This window comes from Palaemon carinicauda, chromosome 2 (assembly GCF_036898095.1).
Source record: "Palaemon carinicauda isolate YSFRI2023 chromosome 2, ASM3689809v2, whole genome shotgun sequence".
Taxonomy (NCBI): domain Eukaryota; kingdom Metazoa; phylum Arthropoda; class Malacostraca; order Decapoda; family Palaemonidae; genus Palaemon; species Palaemon carinicauda.
Window position 1 is genome coordinate 137,846,943 of NC_090726.1, and position 18,453 is coordinate 137,865,395.

The 18,453-nt window shown below is 34.0% G+C and overlaps 1 protein-coding gene and 1 long non-coding RNA gene across 5 annotated transcripts in view; one reads left to right on the forward strand and one right to left on the reverse strand.

Moving 5' to 3' along the window:
- LOC137627326 (uncharacterized) overlaps window positions 1-18,453 on the reverse strand; it is a 700,057-nt gene that overhangs the window by 306,629 nt on the left and 374,975 nt on the right. The gene's annotated exons all lie outside the window — the stretch shown is intronic.
- LOC137627303 (uncharacterized) overlaps window positions 1-18,453 on the forward strand; it is a 44,608-nt gene that overhangs the window by 18,480 nt on the left and 7,675 nt on the right. For all 3 annotated transcript variants that reach the window (XM_068358388.1, XM_068358396.1, XM_068358402.1), the window contains exon 3: window positions 17,825-17,963. In XM_068358388.1, the coding sequence (XP_068214489.1) occupies window positions 17,825-17,963 (139 nt within the window). The remainder of the gene's footprint in view (window positions 1-17,824; window positions 17,964-18,453) is intronic.

Consider the following 18,453-nt stretch of genomic DNA (forward strand, 5'->3'; position numbering starts at 1 on the left):
ACATGGAAGGTGTAGGAAAGGTATGGTCCGAAGAGAATGGAAGAATGCCAAGACCATTCGTCGTGACGTCCTTATAGTTTTACGATGGAGTTGATGCTCAATCCAGATTCCAAAGTCTCTGATGAGATCCACATCGGGCGAGAGCATGGTGGAGGGACGGGTACCCCCAGGTGCCATGCTCACTTCGCATTCGACAATATTTTATCTACAGTCAAGGTCTGGTGCCTTTTCTAGTTTTTTGCTCCGCAAAACTTAATTTTACACTGATGTAAGTTCCATTTCACAAACATCGACCCCAGGTAGAAGTGGGAAAGGATGCAGACAAAGAAGTAAGTTCCATTTCACACGCACAAAATTTATCATCTTCCATGGCATAAGACATAGAGGGTATCAAAATCCGACGAGTAATTTTCTTGCTTATACAATAGACATTAAAGATGGGGGTAAGATACACATTCGTGATTTGTTAATGAATGATACTGTTTAACCCTATTCAGAGTAGATCATCAATACCAAATCACAATCTACTGAAATTATCTTAGAAATTATGATGTCATACTAGAGATGCATTTAAGTTTAAATTAGTTTCTAGCGACCCTTTGAGAAACATGGCATGCATGGTGGTGATTAGAAAACTCGTCAATTATTTCTGTATACTGGTATTCCAAAATAAAGCTCTAAATTCTTACTTTATAAACATGTAAAGCGAACATACATTCAAAAGACCTTTTCCAAACAATAAAGCTTTTAAGAGTTCACCGCCTATAATAACCAAAACATTACCTAACCCAAACAAGCAACTTTTAAGTCATTAATATTCCTTCCAATATTCATAAAACAAAGAGAAAAAAAAGTAAATCAAAACACCAGCCGCTACGTCATGTCGTCAAAAACCGATCCTCATAACCGTATTTTCAAGGCTTATGCATCTAAAGCCATATAGCGCCAAACACACACCAAACACCCGTGTTTTGATGAGGTCCTGAACAATAAGCTTTTCCATGAAGCAATTTACGCAGCGACTTTTATGAGCCATCGAAGCCGGTTCGAAGCACCGACATTCGGATATTAAATCCTTTGAATCACAGTAGTGGTAATTATGTCTCGATATCTGTGAGGGAAATGAAATGGTTAATAGCATCCTATGCAAGCTCTACTGAAAGGAATAATGGGGAAATGTGCTCAAGTGACGTCATCATTTTACAAGGTATTGAACTGAGTGATGACCTTCGCCTCGCATTGGATCCCGATTCCGATGCTGAGAGTGATGTGAGAATGACCCATGACTCTGAGCGAAGGTCATTAACATACATAAAAGGAGTTCGATGACACTAAGCAAAATATTCTATCAATTTTATGGTTAAAGAAAAATAAGAAACTCAAAGAATCAAAGAAATGTAATCAAAGACTCATGGGCACAAATATCCCACTCTTTACTTTTGTCTCTAATCATCAAACGTATCTGACGTGAAAGGGTTTTTCTCAAGATTGTTGAAGTATTACCTTTATCATAGCAGGCATTGTGTGTGTGTTTCTCTTTATAATTTGTGTGAACAGTTTGTTACAGACGAGCTTCACTTGCAAATTACACCCTAAGTATTAAATTCCTGTATAAGAAAATAAACATCACAGGTAAAAATGGATTTCTATTGTTCGATTTAGAAGAGTAAACATAAATGTGTTGACTCCAAATAAACTGAAATGATTTAGGGATTGGGAGACGTACTAAAACTATCAAACTCACTAACATAAGATCACAATTCAGGATACATTACTGTACACAACGATCACCAACGTGAATTGCTAAAAATACTACATTCACGCAATTAAGTGTTTTTTTTTTCTTTCTTTCTTTTTTTGAACCTTGAACTTTGAGTTCACTTTGAGATGGGTGTCGTTAATCATCCTAATGCCATCTGTCGCTATTAACAGATGATTTTATATATATATATATATATATATATATATATATATATATATATATATATATATATATATACACACATATATATGTTCATATAAAATATATATATATATATATATATATATATATATACATATATATATATATATATATATACATATATATACATATATATATATATATATATATATATATATATATATATATATATATATATATATATATATAAAATCATGAAACGAGAAAAAAGGTAAGACACAAAAGGAAGGAGGATATGTGCATAAGATTATGAACTTGAAACTTTCAGTGGAAGCCAGGGTAAGAATGTCTGAATGGACTGTTGTGAATGAAAGAAAAAAGGTCGACTCTCTTACTTAAGATGCTCTATTATTGAATCCTATGTGGTGTAAAAAGAATTGATAAGGAGATTGATTGATTGATTGATTGATTTGAGGTTTGCTGGAATCCTGACATCTAAGGTTATTGACGCCGATATCGTTTATTGTTAATAAAGAGTAAAATAATATTCAATTAAAACCATAACAGAAAAGATGTTATTTTAAAAGCTAAGTAGCTTTCAGAAGACCTGCTTCTGAAATAAACGTAAAAATACCACTAGCATGGTAGGAAACATCATGATCAAGAATCTTGACAAAGATGAACCTGCCATGCACACCTCGAGCCTCAAACAGATATCTATTTCTCTCGTTACTATAAGTGGGGCATTGGGTCAACAAATGCCTCACTGTCAAGGATACCATACAGTCGTCACAATATGGCTGGTATTGCCCAGTAAGCAGAAATTCATGTGTCAACCGAGTGTGACCAATGCAGAGACGACAAAGAGTAGTCTCCCACTTTCGGGTGATAAGGAGGGAAATAGGGAGACACGTAAAAGTGATAAAAAGGTTAGCGCAGGTGAAAAGATGTATTTTTATTTAGTTAGCTCATGTGGAAATAATGGATGACAATAGGTGAGTGAAAAGTGTATAATTCTGAGGTCATACGAGGAATACGAAGGGTTGGAGACGTGAATGAAATAAATATCAGAAAGGAAGGGCCTTTATAATCAAGAAGAGCAAGAGGATGTCCAAGATACGAGTACATGCCACAATGTTGGTAGCAGGTTTGGACGTGCTACTGGTGTATGAAGAAATATATATATATATATATATATATATATATATATATATATATATATATATATATATATATACATATATATAAATATAAATATATATATATATAAATATAAATATATATACATATATATATATTTATATATATATATATATATATATATATATATATATACATATATATATATATATATATATATATATATATATATATATATATTAGGAACCATCATTACCAGCGATGGATCACTAGTTGCAGAATTCGAGGAGAGAATTGGGAGGACAAAACAAGCAATAAACAAATTTTAGAGGTCAAATCAGATATCAGTTCACACCAAAATAAAAATATACATTTCACTTGTAAGATCGATATTAACAATTGGGCACGAATCGTGGTACAGCACAGTAACAACTGATGCAAAATTTCTTGCCTTTGAGAATAAGGCATTGAAAACCATTTTGGTAATCAATGGGAGCTGCATATAACAAACGCAGGCAATTCGTAAAGTGGCAAGGGTGCCCAATGAGAACGATATAGTTAGATTATCAAGATGGAGATGGATGGGGCATATTTTAGAAGGGAAGGTGAATTAGTCCAGGATACACCTGAACGTAAGCCGCAGAGCTGGAGAGGACGTGATAGACTAAGATAAACGTGGCTGATGACAATGCGAAGGGATGTTGGATCTGAGGCTTGGGTCGAGCTCAGAAACATGGCACAGGAAAGAGACATACGGCGTGAATTCATTGAAGCTCTATGCAACCCGTGGGTGCCAGAGGTTGTGTGTTTATGTGTGTGTATGTGAGTGTATATATATATATATATATATATATATATATATATATATATATATATATATATATATATAGTAGAATCTACCCGATCTGGGTTATTACATCATTTATCAATAAAATAATGACATAACTGGCTGTGATGAACTCCACTTGCAAGTGATGTCAGTCTAGAATATTTTCACAATGCAGATCATATGTACCTCGTAATGACGTTGTTGTTACTGATAGTTAGACGTTTTCCTTCTTGAATAAATAATTTCACCATCCATTTAAGGACTCGGAACCATACCTAAAAGACCTGGTAGCGGAGTGGCTCTTTATACAAACTTTTATTGCGCATAATTGCGGGGCAGCTTGTTTGGCAAAGTCCCCCGAGACTCCATATAAAGTGGTAGTGAAAATAAACCCTTCTGTGATTAAGATATAAAGTTCAGAGTCCCCTTGAGCGATTTTTCATCTTCTTCTCCTGAGCCAGATGCGAATTTGACCTTTAATAAAGGAAAACACAAGACTTAAAATATAACTGAAAGGAATGCAAACCTTTATTTAATCAGTCCATTTAGCGTAATACAGTTTCTGCTCTCGATTGAGGGAATGGAAGCTATGTGTGCCCTGTTTTGTTACTGTGGACTCTAAGGGTAACAATATAAGGGCGGTTTCCCTTTGATGTCCGATGCTCATCTCGTAGCGCTACTGCTCTTGTCTCCGGTGCTGTCGTGTGGGATCTACTCTGTCGCCCCTGATTGGTTTCCGAGGTCTTCTAACCCGTTTCTGAGTCATCAAAAGAAACGCCGACTTGAGCGTCACGAGAGATTATTTATCTGTTGCAAGGGAGATTGACATCGACGTTTATAGAATTGGTTTTCAACTGCACGTAGGCGCCATGGTAGAGTTGAAGAGTTATTCTAATATACTACTACTACTACTACTACTACTACTACTACTAATAATAATAATAATAATAATAATAATAATAAAATATATACTACTGTATTATTATTATTATTATTATTATTATTATTATTATTATTATTATTATTATTATTCTAACAAAAAGTTGCATTAGGAAAAATAGTAGCCACGATAGTAGTAGTCGTAAGAGTGGAAGTCACAGTAACAGGTTTCGTTTGTGTGTCATCTGAATGCTCCAGGTCTCTCTTTTTTACTTATGTGACGCAAATTTATCAAAACTTTTGCCTATTGACAATCATTCCAGGGCAAAAGATAAAGAAACCTTTATGAAATTTGCACGTGATTTTATAATAACGATGAAGATAATAGTCTTCAAACAAAAATAAGAAAAAAATCGGATAAATATTTGTACTTAGTAACATATTCCTTTATGAAGGCAGTAGGTTTGCCAGGGTATCAGCCACCCGTTGAGATACTACCACTACAGAGTCCTTGGGTCCTTTGACTGGACAGCAGTACTACATTGAATCTTCTTTCAGGTTGCGGCTCATTTTTTTCCTTTGCCTACACATACACCAAATAGTCTGGCTTCTTCTTTCCACATTCTCCTCTTTCACCTTACACCCGATAACGCTGAGATTACCAAACCATTCTTCTTCGCTCAAGGGTTTAACTACTACACTAATTGTTCAGTGGATACTTTCCTCTTGGCAAGGGTAGAAGAGACTATTTAGCTATGAAAAACCGCTCTTCTAGGAGAGGGCACTCCAAAATCAGTCCATTGTATTCTAGTCTTGGGTAATGCCATAGCCTCTGTATCATGGTCTTCCGTCTTCCACTATCTGGGGGTAGAATTCTCTAGCTTGAGGGTACACCCAAGTGTACCCTCAAGCTAGAGAATTCTATCTTATTTCTCTTCCTCTTGTTTTTAAATTTTTATATTTAATACACGAAAGATTTATTTTAATGTTGTTTCTGTTCTTAAAATATTTTATTTCAATTGTTTATTATTTTTCTTGTAGTGTTTATTCCTTTATTTCCTTTCCTCCCTGGGCTATTTTTCCCTGACTGAACCCTTGGGCTTATAGCATCCTGCTTTTCCAACAAGAGTTGTAGGTTAGGTAATAATAATAATAATAATAATAATAATAATAATAAATGACGTTATTCTTCCTCCCCACAAAACTCGTAGTTATTTCTTTTTACTTTGCACACCTCTTAATTCATTTGAGATAGGGCTAAAAGGTAATCGCAGAGTGAGCTAATTTCCAACACTTTCTCTATGATAATTATTAAAAGGTTTACTAGTTTTTATGTTTTACAGATGCTTATTTTACAAATTCATATCTTTATGAAACTTGAACGTTACAAACAGTACGCTTTGAACAATGATATTAAACTGGATTTGAACCAAAATTACATACACCCTTATTCTCATCTAGAATAATGTGAAAGTTACTTTTAAACAGAGTAAATGTGATTGATTCTCTTACACAAATGAAGTAGGTCTACAGCCACATAAAACCATATTTAGTAATGCACGACATTTAGACAGTTAGTCATGAACTGGTCTAGATGCTGCCAAAACAATGACTATCTAAAACATAGGTTAAAAGATCACTTATACTCATGGACAAGGCTAGCTAGACTATATCCAACGAGGTTTATAAGGATCAATAAAGAACATTTAAAATTTTCAACATAACTTTTAGTAATTGACATCTACCGCTTCATTTGACTTGTATTAGCATAGGTCAGGAAATTTATAAAATAAAATGCTTTTCTGACTTCAAATGTTCATTCAAGTCTTGGTGGAAAAAAAAAAAAGTGATTGAAGAGATTATGGTTCAATTTCAGCAAACACAGAAATTCCACTTGTCTCTTTGGTTGGTAATTAAGATGGTGATAGATGTTAATTATAGAAAATATCACGAAAATAATCCTAATAACTATATGTGAAATCATACCTTCCTTTTACTTTCCCCTTTCCTTCAGTCTATGCCCTATTGCTACCCACGCCCAGCTACTGCTGACTCACATTGCCTAATGACATACTTTAAATGTCGGCTAATAACTATGAAAGAAACTTCCTTTACTACTTGGTTATAAATTTATCACATATTAAAGAGAGTGATAAAGAATATCTTTCCTCGATGGGTCATAAACATGAGAGTTCTTAAGATGAGATTAAAATCCCCAAATAAAAACGTTCATAGATAACATTCTCTTGGTCACTATTTAGATGAGTCATGTCTCAGCGAGATCCCAATGACCTTGAACGTGTGTATGCTGAATGATTTGCATCGAAGCAAGCGTTTGCTGCCGTAGGCAACGGCCGACTTGGCACACACGCAAGCAGATAAACAAAAAGATGTCGAGACTTAAAAAAGATTCTCTTCATTAGATAAGATTTCGATTTGGTTCTATGAAGGTCTTTCTGCTAACAACCGACGTTTAATGAATGCCTGTCACTGTTTCTGATAAGTGATAACACTCTTGAGATTCACAAATACCTCTTTGTGTTGGCATTGCAATGACAAATACGCTTTGTGTTTGCAATGACATAAGTACTCAGGGTTGGAAAATTTAAATTTTAACATGTATTGTGACTAAAATGTTTTTAGACCTTGTACTAAGAGGGCTATGAAAAAAAAAAAACTGACGGGAATAATACTACGAGACAGAAAATGAGTAACGTAGATACGAGAGCCAACTAAAGTAGGGAACATTCTAATAAAATGTAAGAAAAAGAAATGGACATGTGCAGGACATATAATGATAATGAAAGATAATAGATGGACAAAAAGAATAACAGAATGGGCCTCTAGAGATTGCAAACGAAGCAAGAGAAGGAAGAGAAGAAGGTGGATTGACGAGCTAAGAAAATTTTTGGCCGTATAATGGCATAGAAAGACCATAAACAGATGACAGTGGGAAGACGTGCTTGAGAACTTTGTACTGCACTGGACTAGCAACGGCTGATAATGATGATGATTTTATTTATACATACAGTTATATATATATATATATATATATATATATATATATATATATATATATATATATATATATATATATATATATATATATATATATATATATATATACATATGTATATATATATACATATATATATATAAATACTTATACACACACACACACACACACACACATATATATATATATATATATATATATATATATATATATATATATATATAAGGATAAAAACACCATTCCTCTCCAATACAACTTTCTAACATTTATCAATCCTTTCGTGGTCTTCTCGTCCATTTACTTTCTAGCCTTTCTGAATTACTGACTTTTTTCACTAGTCTATTGTCGTCCAGTTTCTCCACTTATCGTAATCTAACATTCCACAGGACCAAACCTCCTCAATATATTCTCCGCATTTCTCACAGTATGAATTCTCCTACACCACATATACTATATAAATATTTCATTACAATATTAAACTTCAACCTTTATCTTTTCTTCTGTAATCAACGTCCACACCTTACCTCAATACAGGAAAGTTGGCTCAGAAATCACGCCTCATAAATCTTGCTTCTCCTGTTCTAAGACTCACCTTTTTCCTTATCTTACCATCGACTGCAATATCAACTATACTTTATTTAATAAATCAAGCATTTCCGTTCTTCCGCCTTCCATACTAACGATCATTATCCCATCTTCCTGGTATCCAATTTACCGTAATAACCTTCCCATTGCTCACATTTACTCTTGACTGTCTTATATGGCAAACAATTTCAAAACCTACTTTACTATTTTTGTAGTTTCTCCTCACTATCTTAAACCGCCATAGAATCATCTGAAAACTTCTCCCATTTGCAGTCTTTTCGTGGCTTATTTTTAACATTACACAACGTTGCACCCACAGTATATATCTACTCCCCTCTCTCTAACTCTCCCATAATTCCATACAAAAAGATACTGGACAGTCAAACTTGTCTCGGACCCACTTTCGCACCAAACCAGTTGCTCTCTTACTTCATCCTTAAAACGTTTAATCACCCTCTAAATTTCATCTCCAATACCAATTAGTGCTGTGGCAGGCCAGTGGAATCATCCCAGACTCGTGTTCTGCGGGTAGGGAGTTAAAAGTCGGCATAAATTCTGATAGTTTTAGTGTGTCCACAATCTTACCATGCTTGTGAGATAAGATTGGTGTGAGGGGTGGAGGCTTACAGGTCTACGTACTGAGACATCAGCAACCATTGTCTAGTACTCCCTAGTCCTGTCTTAGGATTACTTTATTAAGTCCAACTTATCCCCTTTATATTTTTATTTGCTTCTGATCTTTGTTTATAAGCTTTTTCACCATTACTAAACCCAACCTCTTTAAGCCCACACACCATCTCGTCTATCCTGTAACTGAAATATTCTACTTTTACTTTAACCCAAAATTTCATTTCCGCATCATACAACTTTCTGCTTGTCCTTCACTTTCCTGCTATATACTCACAAAGACCCTTCATTCTAGTATCTTACAAACGCCTGTTTTAATTGTGCAGCCTGTTTTTAAACTTGGCCCAAGGATCTCTCTCTCTCTCTCTCTCTCTCTCTCTCTCTCTCTCGCAACGCGCGCGCACACAAACACATACACATGCGCGTACACACACACACACATATATATAAATATATATATATATATATATATATATATATATATATATATATATATATATATATAAAACTACCATGGTAAATTATATGAATAATTTATCTTAATAATCCCACAACCTTACATTTTTATAGTCTGCTTAGCTCATTTGACAACAAAAATTAAAATACATCTGATGCTAGGTTTTTATATCTATACACGCTCTGAACTTGAACTTTCCCAAGCAGAACATAAGGCGAATCATCACAATCTGTAAATATTTATTTTCTATTCTTAAGGATACGCTAGGTATGGATTTTATTTATTTCGGTTTTGTTATACATTAAAATGGACAAATATAATTCCCTTTCCACAGAATATTTTTCTGTTCACTCAAGCAGAGATATTATCATACCAGTACCAAGTCTAAAACTTCAAAAATTTACTTTCTACTTCTAGTTATTCTATTCCCACGCCATAAAAGCTTGTTTCGTTATCATTCACGATTTTTATTTATCTTTTCTTATGTGCATATGCACTCCATATCTTAAATCTTTATCTAAACCACTGAAGGTCGCTTTCAGTTTATTATTGTTACTCTTGGTACAGCCTTTTAACTGGTTTTTTACCTCTCGCACACAAGAACTCTTACCGAACTTCACAGCTTCAAAAAAAAAAATAAAATAAAAAAAAATAAAAAACAGAAAGAAAAAAAAATAGAAAAAAAACAACTACCAACAAGGTCAGTTATTCAAATAAATTAAAATTCCACTTACATTTAGTTCTCCATTTGCATATAAGAAAACTAATAAACAGCAATCTAGAATTTAAGTTTAGACGATGCACAGATAAAATAATGATAAAAATACAGAGGAATTTATAACAATTATAGGTTAATTTAATTCACTTACATTTGACTTTTAAGGTTATGGCGAACTATTTGAAATAATTATTAGTACAAAAAAATAAGAAAAACAAGCAATTATGAGTGTCCGTGATCGTTGAGGAAACAGGTAAAGCAAAAAAAATGCATACCTTGAAGGACATGAGAGAGAGAGAGAGAGAGAGAGAGAGAGAGAGAGAGAGAGAGAGAGAGAGAGAGAGAGAGAGAGAGAGAGAGAGAAAATGAGGAATTTAGCAAGCGAAAACAAAACTCTCAAGTTGTTCGTCCACTATACGGTTTTCTTAGTGGCCGTCTCCTGTAATTAACTTTAAAATGTCCCCGCAGGCCTCAGGAGGAACTTCGTACAAATATTGCAATCATAAAGCTCTCTCTCTCTCTCTCTCTCTCTCTCTCTCTCTCTCTCTCTCTCTCTCTCTCTCTCTCTCTCTCTCTCTTAGTACAAATAACCTAAGTAGGGAAATGCTAGCCCCTCCTTTCTTTATAATTAATGCGTAGAAAATCTCTCTCTCTCTCTCTCTCTCTCTCTCTCTCTCTCTCTCTCTCTCTCTCTCTCTCTCTCTCTCTCAAATAACCTGATAAGCAAATGCTACCTCCCTCCTACCTTTATAATTATTGCTACATAAGAAATTAATCTCTCTCTCTCTCTCTCTCTCTCTCTCTCTCTCTCTCTCTCTCTCTCTCTCTCTCTCTCTCTCTCTCTCTCTCTCTCTCAGTTACATACCACAGCAATCACGATAACCTCCAAAAATAACTATTAATTAGAGCGTTCTTTGAAATCGCCGACGGAGGGAGCTTCATGGAATTCGAAGTTTACATCATCACTCACTTGGGACAATCAAGTACACTTGTGACCAGACCACTCTTGATTTCAAAATCTGGATGCAGAGGAAATTGGGGAGTCTGGGTAGTCCATCTGATGTAAATCTTTAAATCTGTATGTAATTGATAGGCTGCCTGATTGCCAGGTTTTGAATACGTAAGACGGAAAGAGACTTCTCTTGCGACCGTAACAAATCTCATGACGACGTTTTTTCTTAATTAAAATGTTCATGGGATTTTACAAACTGGGAGTTGTAAAGTCATTACAAGATAATAAGCTTATACACCAATTTGAACTCTTTATTTAACAGTGATAAACTGGAGAGAGAGAGAGAGAGAGAGAGAGAGAGAGAGAGAGAGAGAGAGAGAGAGAGAGAGAGAGAGAGAGAGAGAGAGAGAGAGAGAGAAAGGAACGTGCCGTCTCGAATCCTGCACCTTCGAAACACGTCTCGAAGCCATCTGTGGTAGCGAGCATCATTAGGAAAGAATGCTTCGAACCCGTCGCAGTAGCCTTAGAAGGAAGCATCCAGAGTGGAGTCATTTTCATATTTTGGACATTAGAGTTTCCAAATTCCGACCCTATTTTACGCTCAGTGATTGATCATTTAGAGTCGCAGATCATTCAATAGCATCCGACAGAACGAGTCCAATAATTCGAACCCCAGATGTTAGCCAATGCGAGCTCAATCGAACCGGGAGACGAATCGGCGACATTATAAAATTCTACAAGAGATGAATTTATGAATAACCGGATGATCATCACAATTCATGACATACATCAGTAATGAGCATGTTACAGCTGAAATAGGCTCTCAGCCGAAGATTCATAAGGTCCATTTTTCCATCCAGTAAGCCACTTAAATTAGCAATGTTAAGGTGTACTTTAAAATCCCTGACGAAATGTTTCTTGTTCTGCCGTGGCACGAGCGCACTAATGTATGCAGAAGCTTAACGAAACATATACTGGAACTTTACCCAAGACTTTTTTATTTAAATGAGTTTTTTGCTTCCTTTTATGTTACAGCTAAGCGTTCGGACTACTGAATCATAGGCCTGCATACACTTTATGCGCACGTATTCATACAAATCACTGTAAATTAGATTAAAGATATGGTAATAAAAAAATCTAAACTATTTTTCTCGATACTGTTTCCCCCTCAAATTTAGTAATTAATACTCCTTGATCTACATAATGGAATTTAGCGATGTTATGATTGGTTACATACATATACACACAATTATATCCATAAAAATGAACACACATACTGTATATACAATGTGTGTATATATATATATACATATATATATATATATATATATATATATATATATATATATATATATATATATAAACACATATAGGCACACATATATATATATATAAAAATATATATATATAAATATATATATATATATATATATATATATATATATATATATATATATATATATATATAAGCAAAAGTATTAAACACTTCTAACACAATACATTTATAGTAAAACGTGCTATTACATTCAAATTATAAATCCAAAACAATGGCAGCAGTTCTCATTTCCCGTAAAAGAATATATCCAAATATTACCTCCCGAACGCCTCTTGGAAGTCTTTAAATCTCCCCCATACGTCCTCGATGGGCTTTAGAATATTCAACAACTCCATAGTAACAGCAACGTTTAAAGTCCCATTTAAACCTTCTCTGTTGAACCTCATTTCCTCCTCGTCTCGCCCACCGAATCTTTTTCAGTGGACCCTTATTTCTCTTTTTGGAAGTCTCTATCTCTCTTCTCGCTATGGAAGTCAAAGCACCAGACCCTCTCATTCAGGTTAATCCCCCTTAAGGGCTTCCACTATACATGATGGCGTTTTACAGCTCCTTTTATTGTCTGAAGTTGACCTCAGCAAATACCCCTAGAATGCTTAAGCTCTCCGGGTTTCGAAAGCTTCGGTTAGTTTTCGCAGGGCATCGTGATAAGGTGAGGAATCATTTGCCGGATGCTGTGATACTTTACTTAGATCATGACTTGGATGTTACAGTGTTTAAAGAGTGCAATTGTTTTTCAATGATGCCTATTTCGTGTCTACAGGAAAAAGAGATGTTTTAACCCATCGCTTATATTCAATTACTTTATTTTTTTTTTACTTCCAGTGCATAATGTTCCATTGATTCTCCATAAATTAATTTATTAAAGAAAAAAAAATTCTCTACTGAGTAAGTTTGAACTACTATTTTTTTTAATTTCAAGAATGCCATTTGATAGGTATAAAGTTCTCCTTTAATTTGCATTAAAATCATAAATATGAATTTCTCGTAAACAGAAAAACCTACCAAAATTTATTTGCTATGTTTATAACAGGTAAGAAAGAGGAAAACGCATTGAGCTATTCATGAATGATTAGGTCACAATGTTTCTTTTATTATGGCTGGGAATCACTCTACAACCTATTTATTCCAGATATGAGAGAAGGAAATTAGTAGCTTTTTTCGTCGATATATGTCTGATAAACATTACACCCCAACTATCGTCGCTACCAAAACAACGCAATTCGAAAAAAAATCATCAAATATCAAGATGTCATAAACAACATTGACGAAGAAAAGTTATTTTAACATCGCTACAAAAAAAAAACATCGCAAAGAAAGATATACCTACCTATATATAGATATATTATGTATATTATATATATATATATATATATATATATATATATATATATATATATATATATATATATATATATATGAGGCCCTTTTGTGTCAATATGCGTAGGAGATGATATATATGCATACATATATATATACATATATATAATATATATAATATATATAATATATATATATTTATATATATATATATATATATATATATATATATATATATATATATATATATTATATATATATATATATACCTATATTATATACACACACACACACACCTGTATATATATTATACATATATAATATATATATATATATATATATAAAATCATATATATATATATATATATATATATATTAGTTGGTAATTATCTACATCAGTTTTTGGTCTTACTTCTACTGATAAGTATGTTAACTTGACAAATTCTTCTATTTCAATTACAGCTGCTGCTATCGTTACGACGCATGGTGTTTTTATTGCTATTGTTCCGACTCCCGTTGCAACATCTGTGACTTACACATGGCTGTTTGTTTAAAAATAAATCTGTTTTTCAAGTAGGCTACACTTTCATATCTTTCATATAATTTTTTTCTTGAATTATTTATTCTTATTTCTGTAAACTCATATTTTCATTCGGGATCATGAATGTTCAAGATTTGGTCAGCTTCATAACTTACTAAGTTCGTTTTAGATAAACTTATCTAGTTTTCCCCCATAATCTCAATTCAAGTTATACTAGCTTTTATAAGTATCTTAATCAAGCTCTACATGTCTTTATATAAGTATTAATCAAGTTCTACTCATTTCTTAAAACATTAATCATGTTATACTAAGCTTTATAAAAAAAATCGCAATAAATTTTCTTTAGTCTTTAAAACAACTTTAATAATGTTCTATTCCCGTTTTCAAGTTTTTCGTTGTTTTCTAACAAGTGCTTATTGCTCCTCCCCGAAAACATTTGTCGTCTGTCGCTCAGTATCTTCGTTGCCTAACTTTCATCAAAACTTCTTCTGTTGTGCCATTTTTTTCCCACCATGAAAGTTATTGTTGCACAAGTGGCGCCCAGCAATGGCGAAGACATAATCTGGCAGTCTCAGACCCATTAAACACACACGCTAGTGAAACACATTTGCAATTTCATGAGGTTGCAAAACATGCACTTAAAATCGACATAACACCACTCGCATTGCGCTCTCTCTCTCTCTCTCTCTCTCTCTCTCTCTCTCCTCTCTCTCTCTCTCCTCTCTCTCTCTCTCTCTCTCTCTAATTCTAAAACGTAAAGATAAGAGAGTTAGGTGGGAGTAACCTTTACTCTCCTCTCTCTCTCTCTCTCTCTCTCTCTCTCTCTCTCTCTCTCTCTCTCTCTCTCTCTCTCTCTAATTCTAAAACGGAAAGATAAGAGAGTTAAGGTGGGAGCAACTTTTACTCTCTCTCTCTCTCTCTCTCTCTCTCTCTCTCTCTCTCTCTCTCTCTCTCTCTCTCTCTCTCTCTCTCTCTCAAGATTAAATCCTAGTGGTATTGGGCAATTTTTAGAGACCATAAAATGTGCAATTACAAAATAAATAGGTAATCACTTTAGATTGTTCATCTCATATAAAAGATATATATCTTTTTGGCTGCATATTCTTGGTTTTTTGTTGAGTAAAAAAGCTCCTGATTTTCTATTAATGCTCAATTCTATATTTTTCATTTATAAAATGAAAGAACGGATTCATCCTCACTAATCTAACGTTCAACAACACGTGATTTCAGAGCGATTCCTAGGTAAAGGAAATAACGACCAAGAACTAAATTGGAAGTTTTTTTATACAATTCTTGAGACAAAAGAATACCATAGAATTCAAACGAAACCCCGTATCTAAAATACTCTTATACATGAGAGAGAGAGAGAGAGAGAGAGAGAGAGAGAGAAGAGAGAGAGGAGAGAGAGAGAGAGAGAGAGAGAGAGCGAGAGAGAGAGAGAGAGAGAGAGAGAGAGAGAGAGAGAGAGAGATGAAATAACATCGAAGATCACCTGTGGGCAATATAATGACCGACAAAGGACAAGAAACAGATTTAGCCTTAATTACCGTCAAAAACTGGAAGACGCCATCACGCAATTACGAGAAATTCCATCACATGCGCCTTCCTTCGGCAGAACGGAAACCTCTCTTTAAGGACCATCTTTTTTCTTATTGTTTTCGACGTCCCTTGGAGCATATCCCCCAGCCGGCCACTGATTTCTCTCATCCGGCAATACGAACACGTAGAGTACAAAACATGTAATGGCACAGCCCAACAGGAAATCCTTTTGGTGCGTGCACAGTATTCCACCGGCCAAAAATCGTTTATTATGCACAACACTGTTTACCAATTCCCCTGTTTAATAGACAACGACGATCATTAAAAGTTTATAAACTTCTCTCCTACTTCATAGGAGGTGTTTTATTTCATAAATCAACTTTCCTTTCGTCACTCTGTTCAATGCAACGTAATATTTCTACATCCTTCACTTACTGCATGCCACTGCATTCCTTAGATGTATATAAAAAAAATAAAAAAAAATATAAATAAAAATAAAAAAATCTTAAACCGATTCCGTTATATATCATTAAGGTGGTTCATGTTCATGTTAATTATCATTTGTTTCCCTCCAGCAATTCTAATCATTATTCTCTTTTCTACAAAGCTTTATCAGTAAATGTGTCCATAGCCAGTTATTATAAGTAATCCAACTTATGACCCGCAGCAGTCAGTGTGTGCCAGAGCTTAAAAAAAAAAAAAAGTGTACAACCCGGGATTAAACACTAAGTAACTCTCTCTCTCTCTCTCTCTCTCTCTCTCTCTCTCTATATATATATATATATATACATATATATATATATATATATATGTGTGTGTATATATATATACAATATATGTATATATATATATATATATATATATATATATATATATATATATATATATATACGTATATATGAGTGTGTGTGTGTGTGTGTGTTTGCGAGAGAAAAACAACACAAATGTTTTATCATGACTGAACATCCAGGGCAAAAACCATTTTTTGGGGAATTCTCATTCATCTACACGAGAAAATCCAAAGGATCTCATCAAACCCCTTTCGTACACTTCGCCATTCCCTTTTACCCCGCATGATCTGTGTATGTCAGAGTATTTACTGGGGAGTACTGTCGTAGTGTTAGTTTGATACAACCAGGAATTTGTTATTCTGCCATCTATGAAATGTTCTTAGAAGCAAAAAAAAAAAAATAAATAAATAAATAAATAAAGAAGGGTTTGAAGAGCCCACGGGGGAAGGATCTATACACTAAATTGCAGACCAACTGAAGTAACTCTTGTACTTTTATGCGACGAGTGAATATGTAAAAAAATATTGGCACTTTTGATTGGTGCGAAAGTCGCAAAATGGCTAGGAACTGTGTGTGTGTGAGTGTGTGTGTGTGTAACCTAATCAAATCACTGGATATTATCTTTCCGATACTTGATTCTAACCTCAGCATAGTATATTTGATTAACTACCAGATACATATTTAACATGTCAGAAGACATGAGCAATTGGATATACAAAATCTATCTAGTTAAAATCCAACCAGTGTCCTCTTGCTCAGGAAATGAGTGCCAAATCAACTAAAATTCAAGAAGTCATCTTTGCTCCATACGCACGAAGATACACACATACCCAAGCACCTCTCTCTCTCTCTCTCTCTCTCTCTCTCTCTCTCTCTCTCTCTCTCTCTCTCTCTCTCTCTCTCTCTCTCTCTCTCGACTGATAGAGAGATAGAGAGATTACTCCACATTGCTTCTGAATTTATTTTAATTATACACAAAATCGCAACAAAAAGTGAACAAGATCATTATGAATTCGCAATTTCTAGTTTCATGGTGAAAAATATGGCTTATTCACTTTTACGAAATCGACGAATATGCTGGCATGATTATGATCTATTTAAACAGTCATAAAAATTCCATAAAGTAGAAAATTAAAAAGTTAACACCAAATTTATCTTGATTTAATAAATAAAATCTTTTTTTACCTCCCTCAGCCTCGCCTGCGATACGGTGGATATGACGAGGTGTGCGAGCGGGCAACGGGCAGAGTAAGATTCTGCAACTGGGTGAGGTTCGTTGGGTATTCCGTCCACTTCACCCCTCAGGTCAACATGGTGGCGTCAAAGGTCAGGGGTAAGTATTGCGTAATGATTTGAAGGAAATATAAACTGCAGTAATTCACAATGACGCAAGAGAGGGAATCAATAAACGGGTTAGAATAATTCAATGCAAATTAGCCAGTCAGTAATAGATGTGAGAACTCATAAGAAATGTAAAATCGAATATATATTACTTTGATATGATTTGTGTTTAAAGGTGAAATTTTCTCCCATAAGAAATTAAAGTAATTAAAATAAATAATTCATTCATTTCGTTCAAAGGCAAATCGATATCTTGATAATAAATATTGAGTAGGTATTTCGCCAAATCGTGATAACAAGAAATAGAAACAATACATAAACTTTCCCCATAAATATTGTCATATATTTCTAAATAAAATTTATTGCAGTCCTAGGCAAGTAAAAAAAGTACACACACACACACACACACACACACACACACACACACACATATATATATATATATATATATATATATATATATATATATATATATATATATA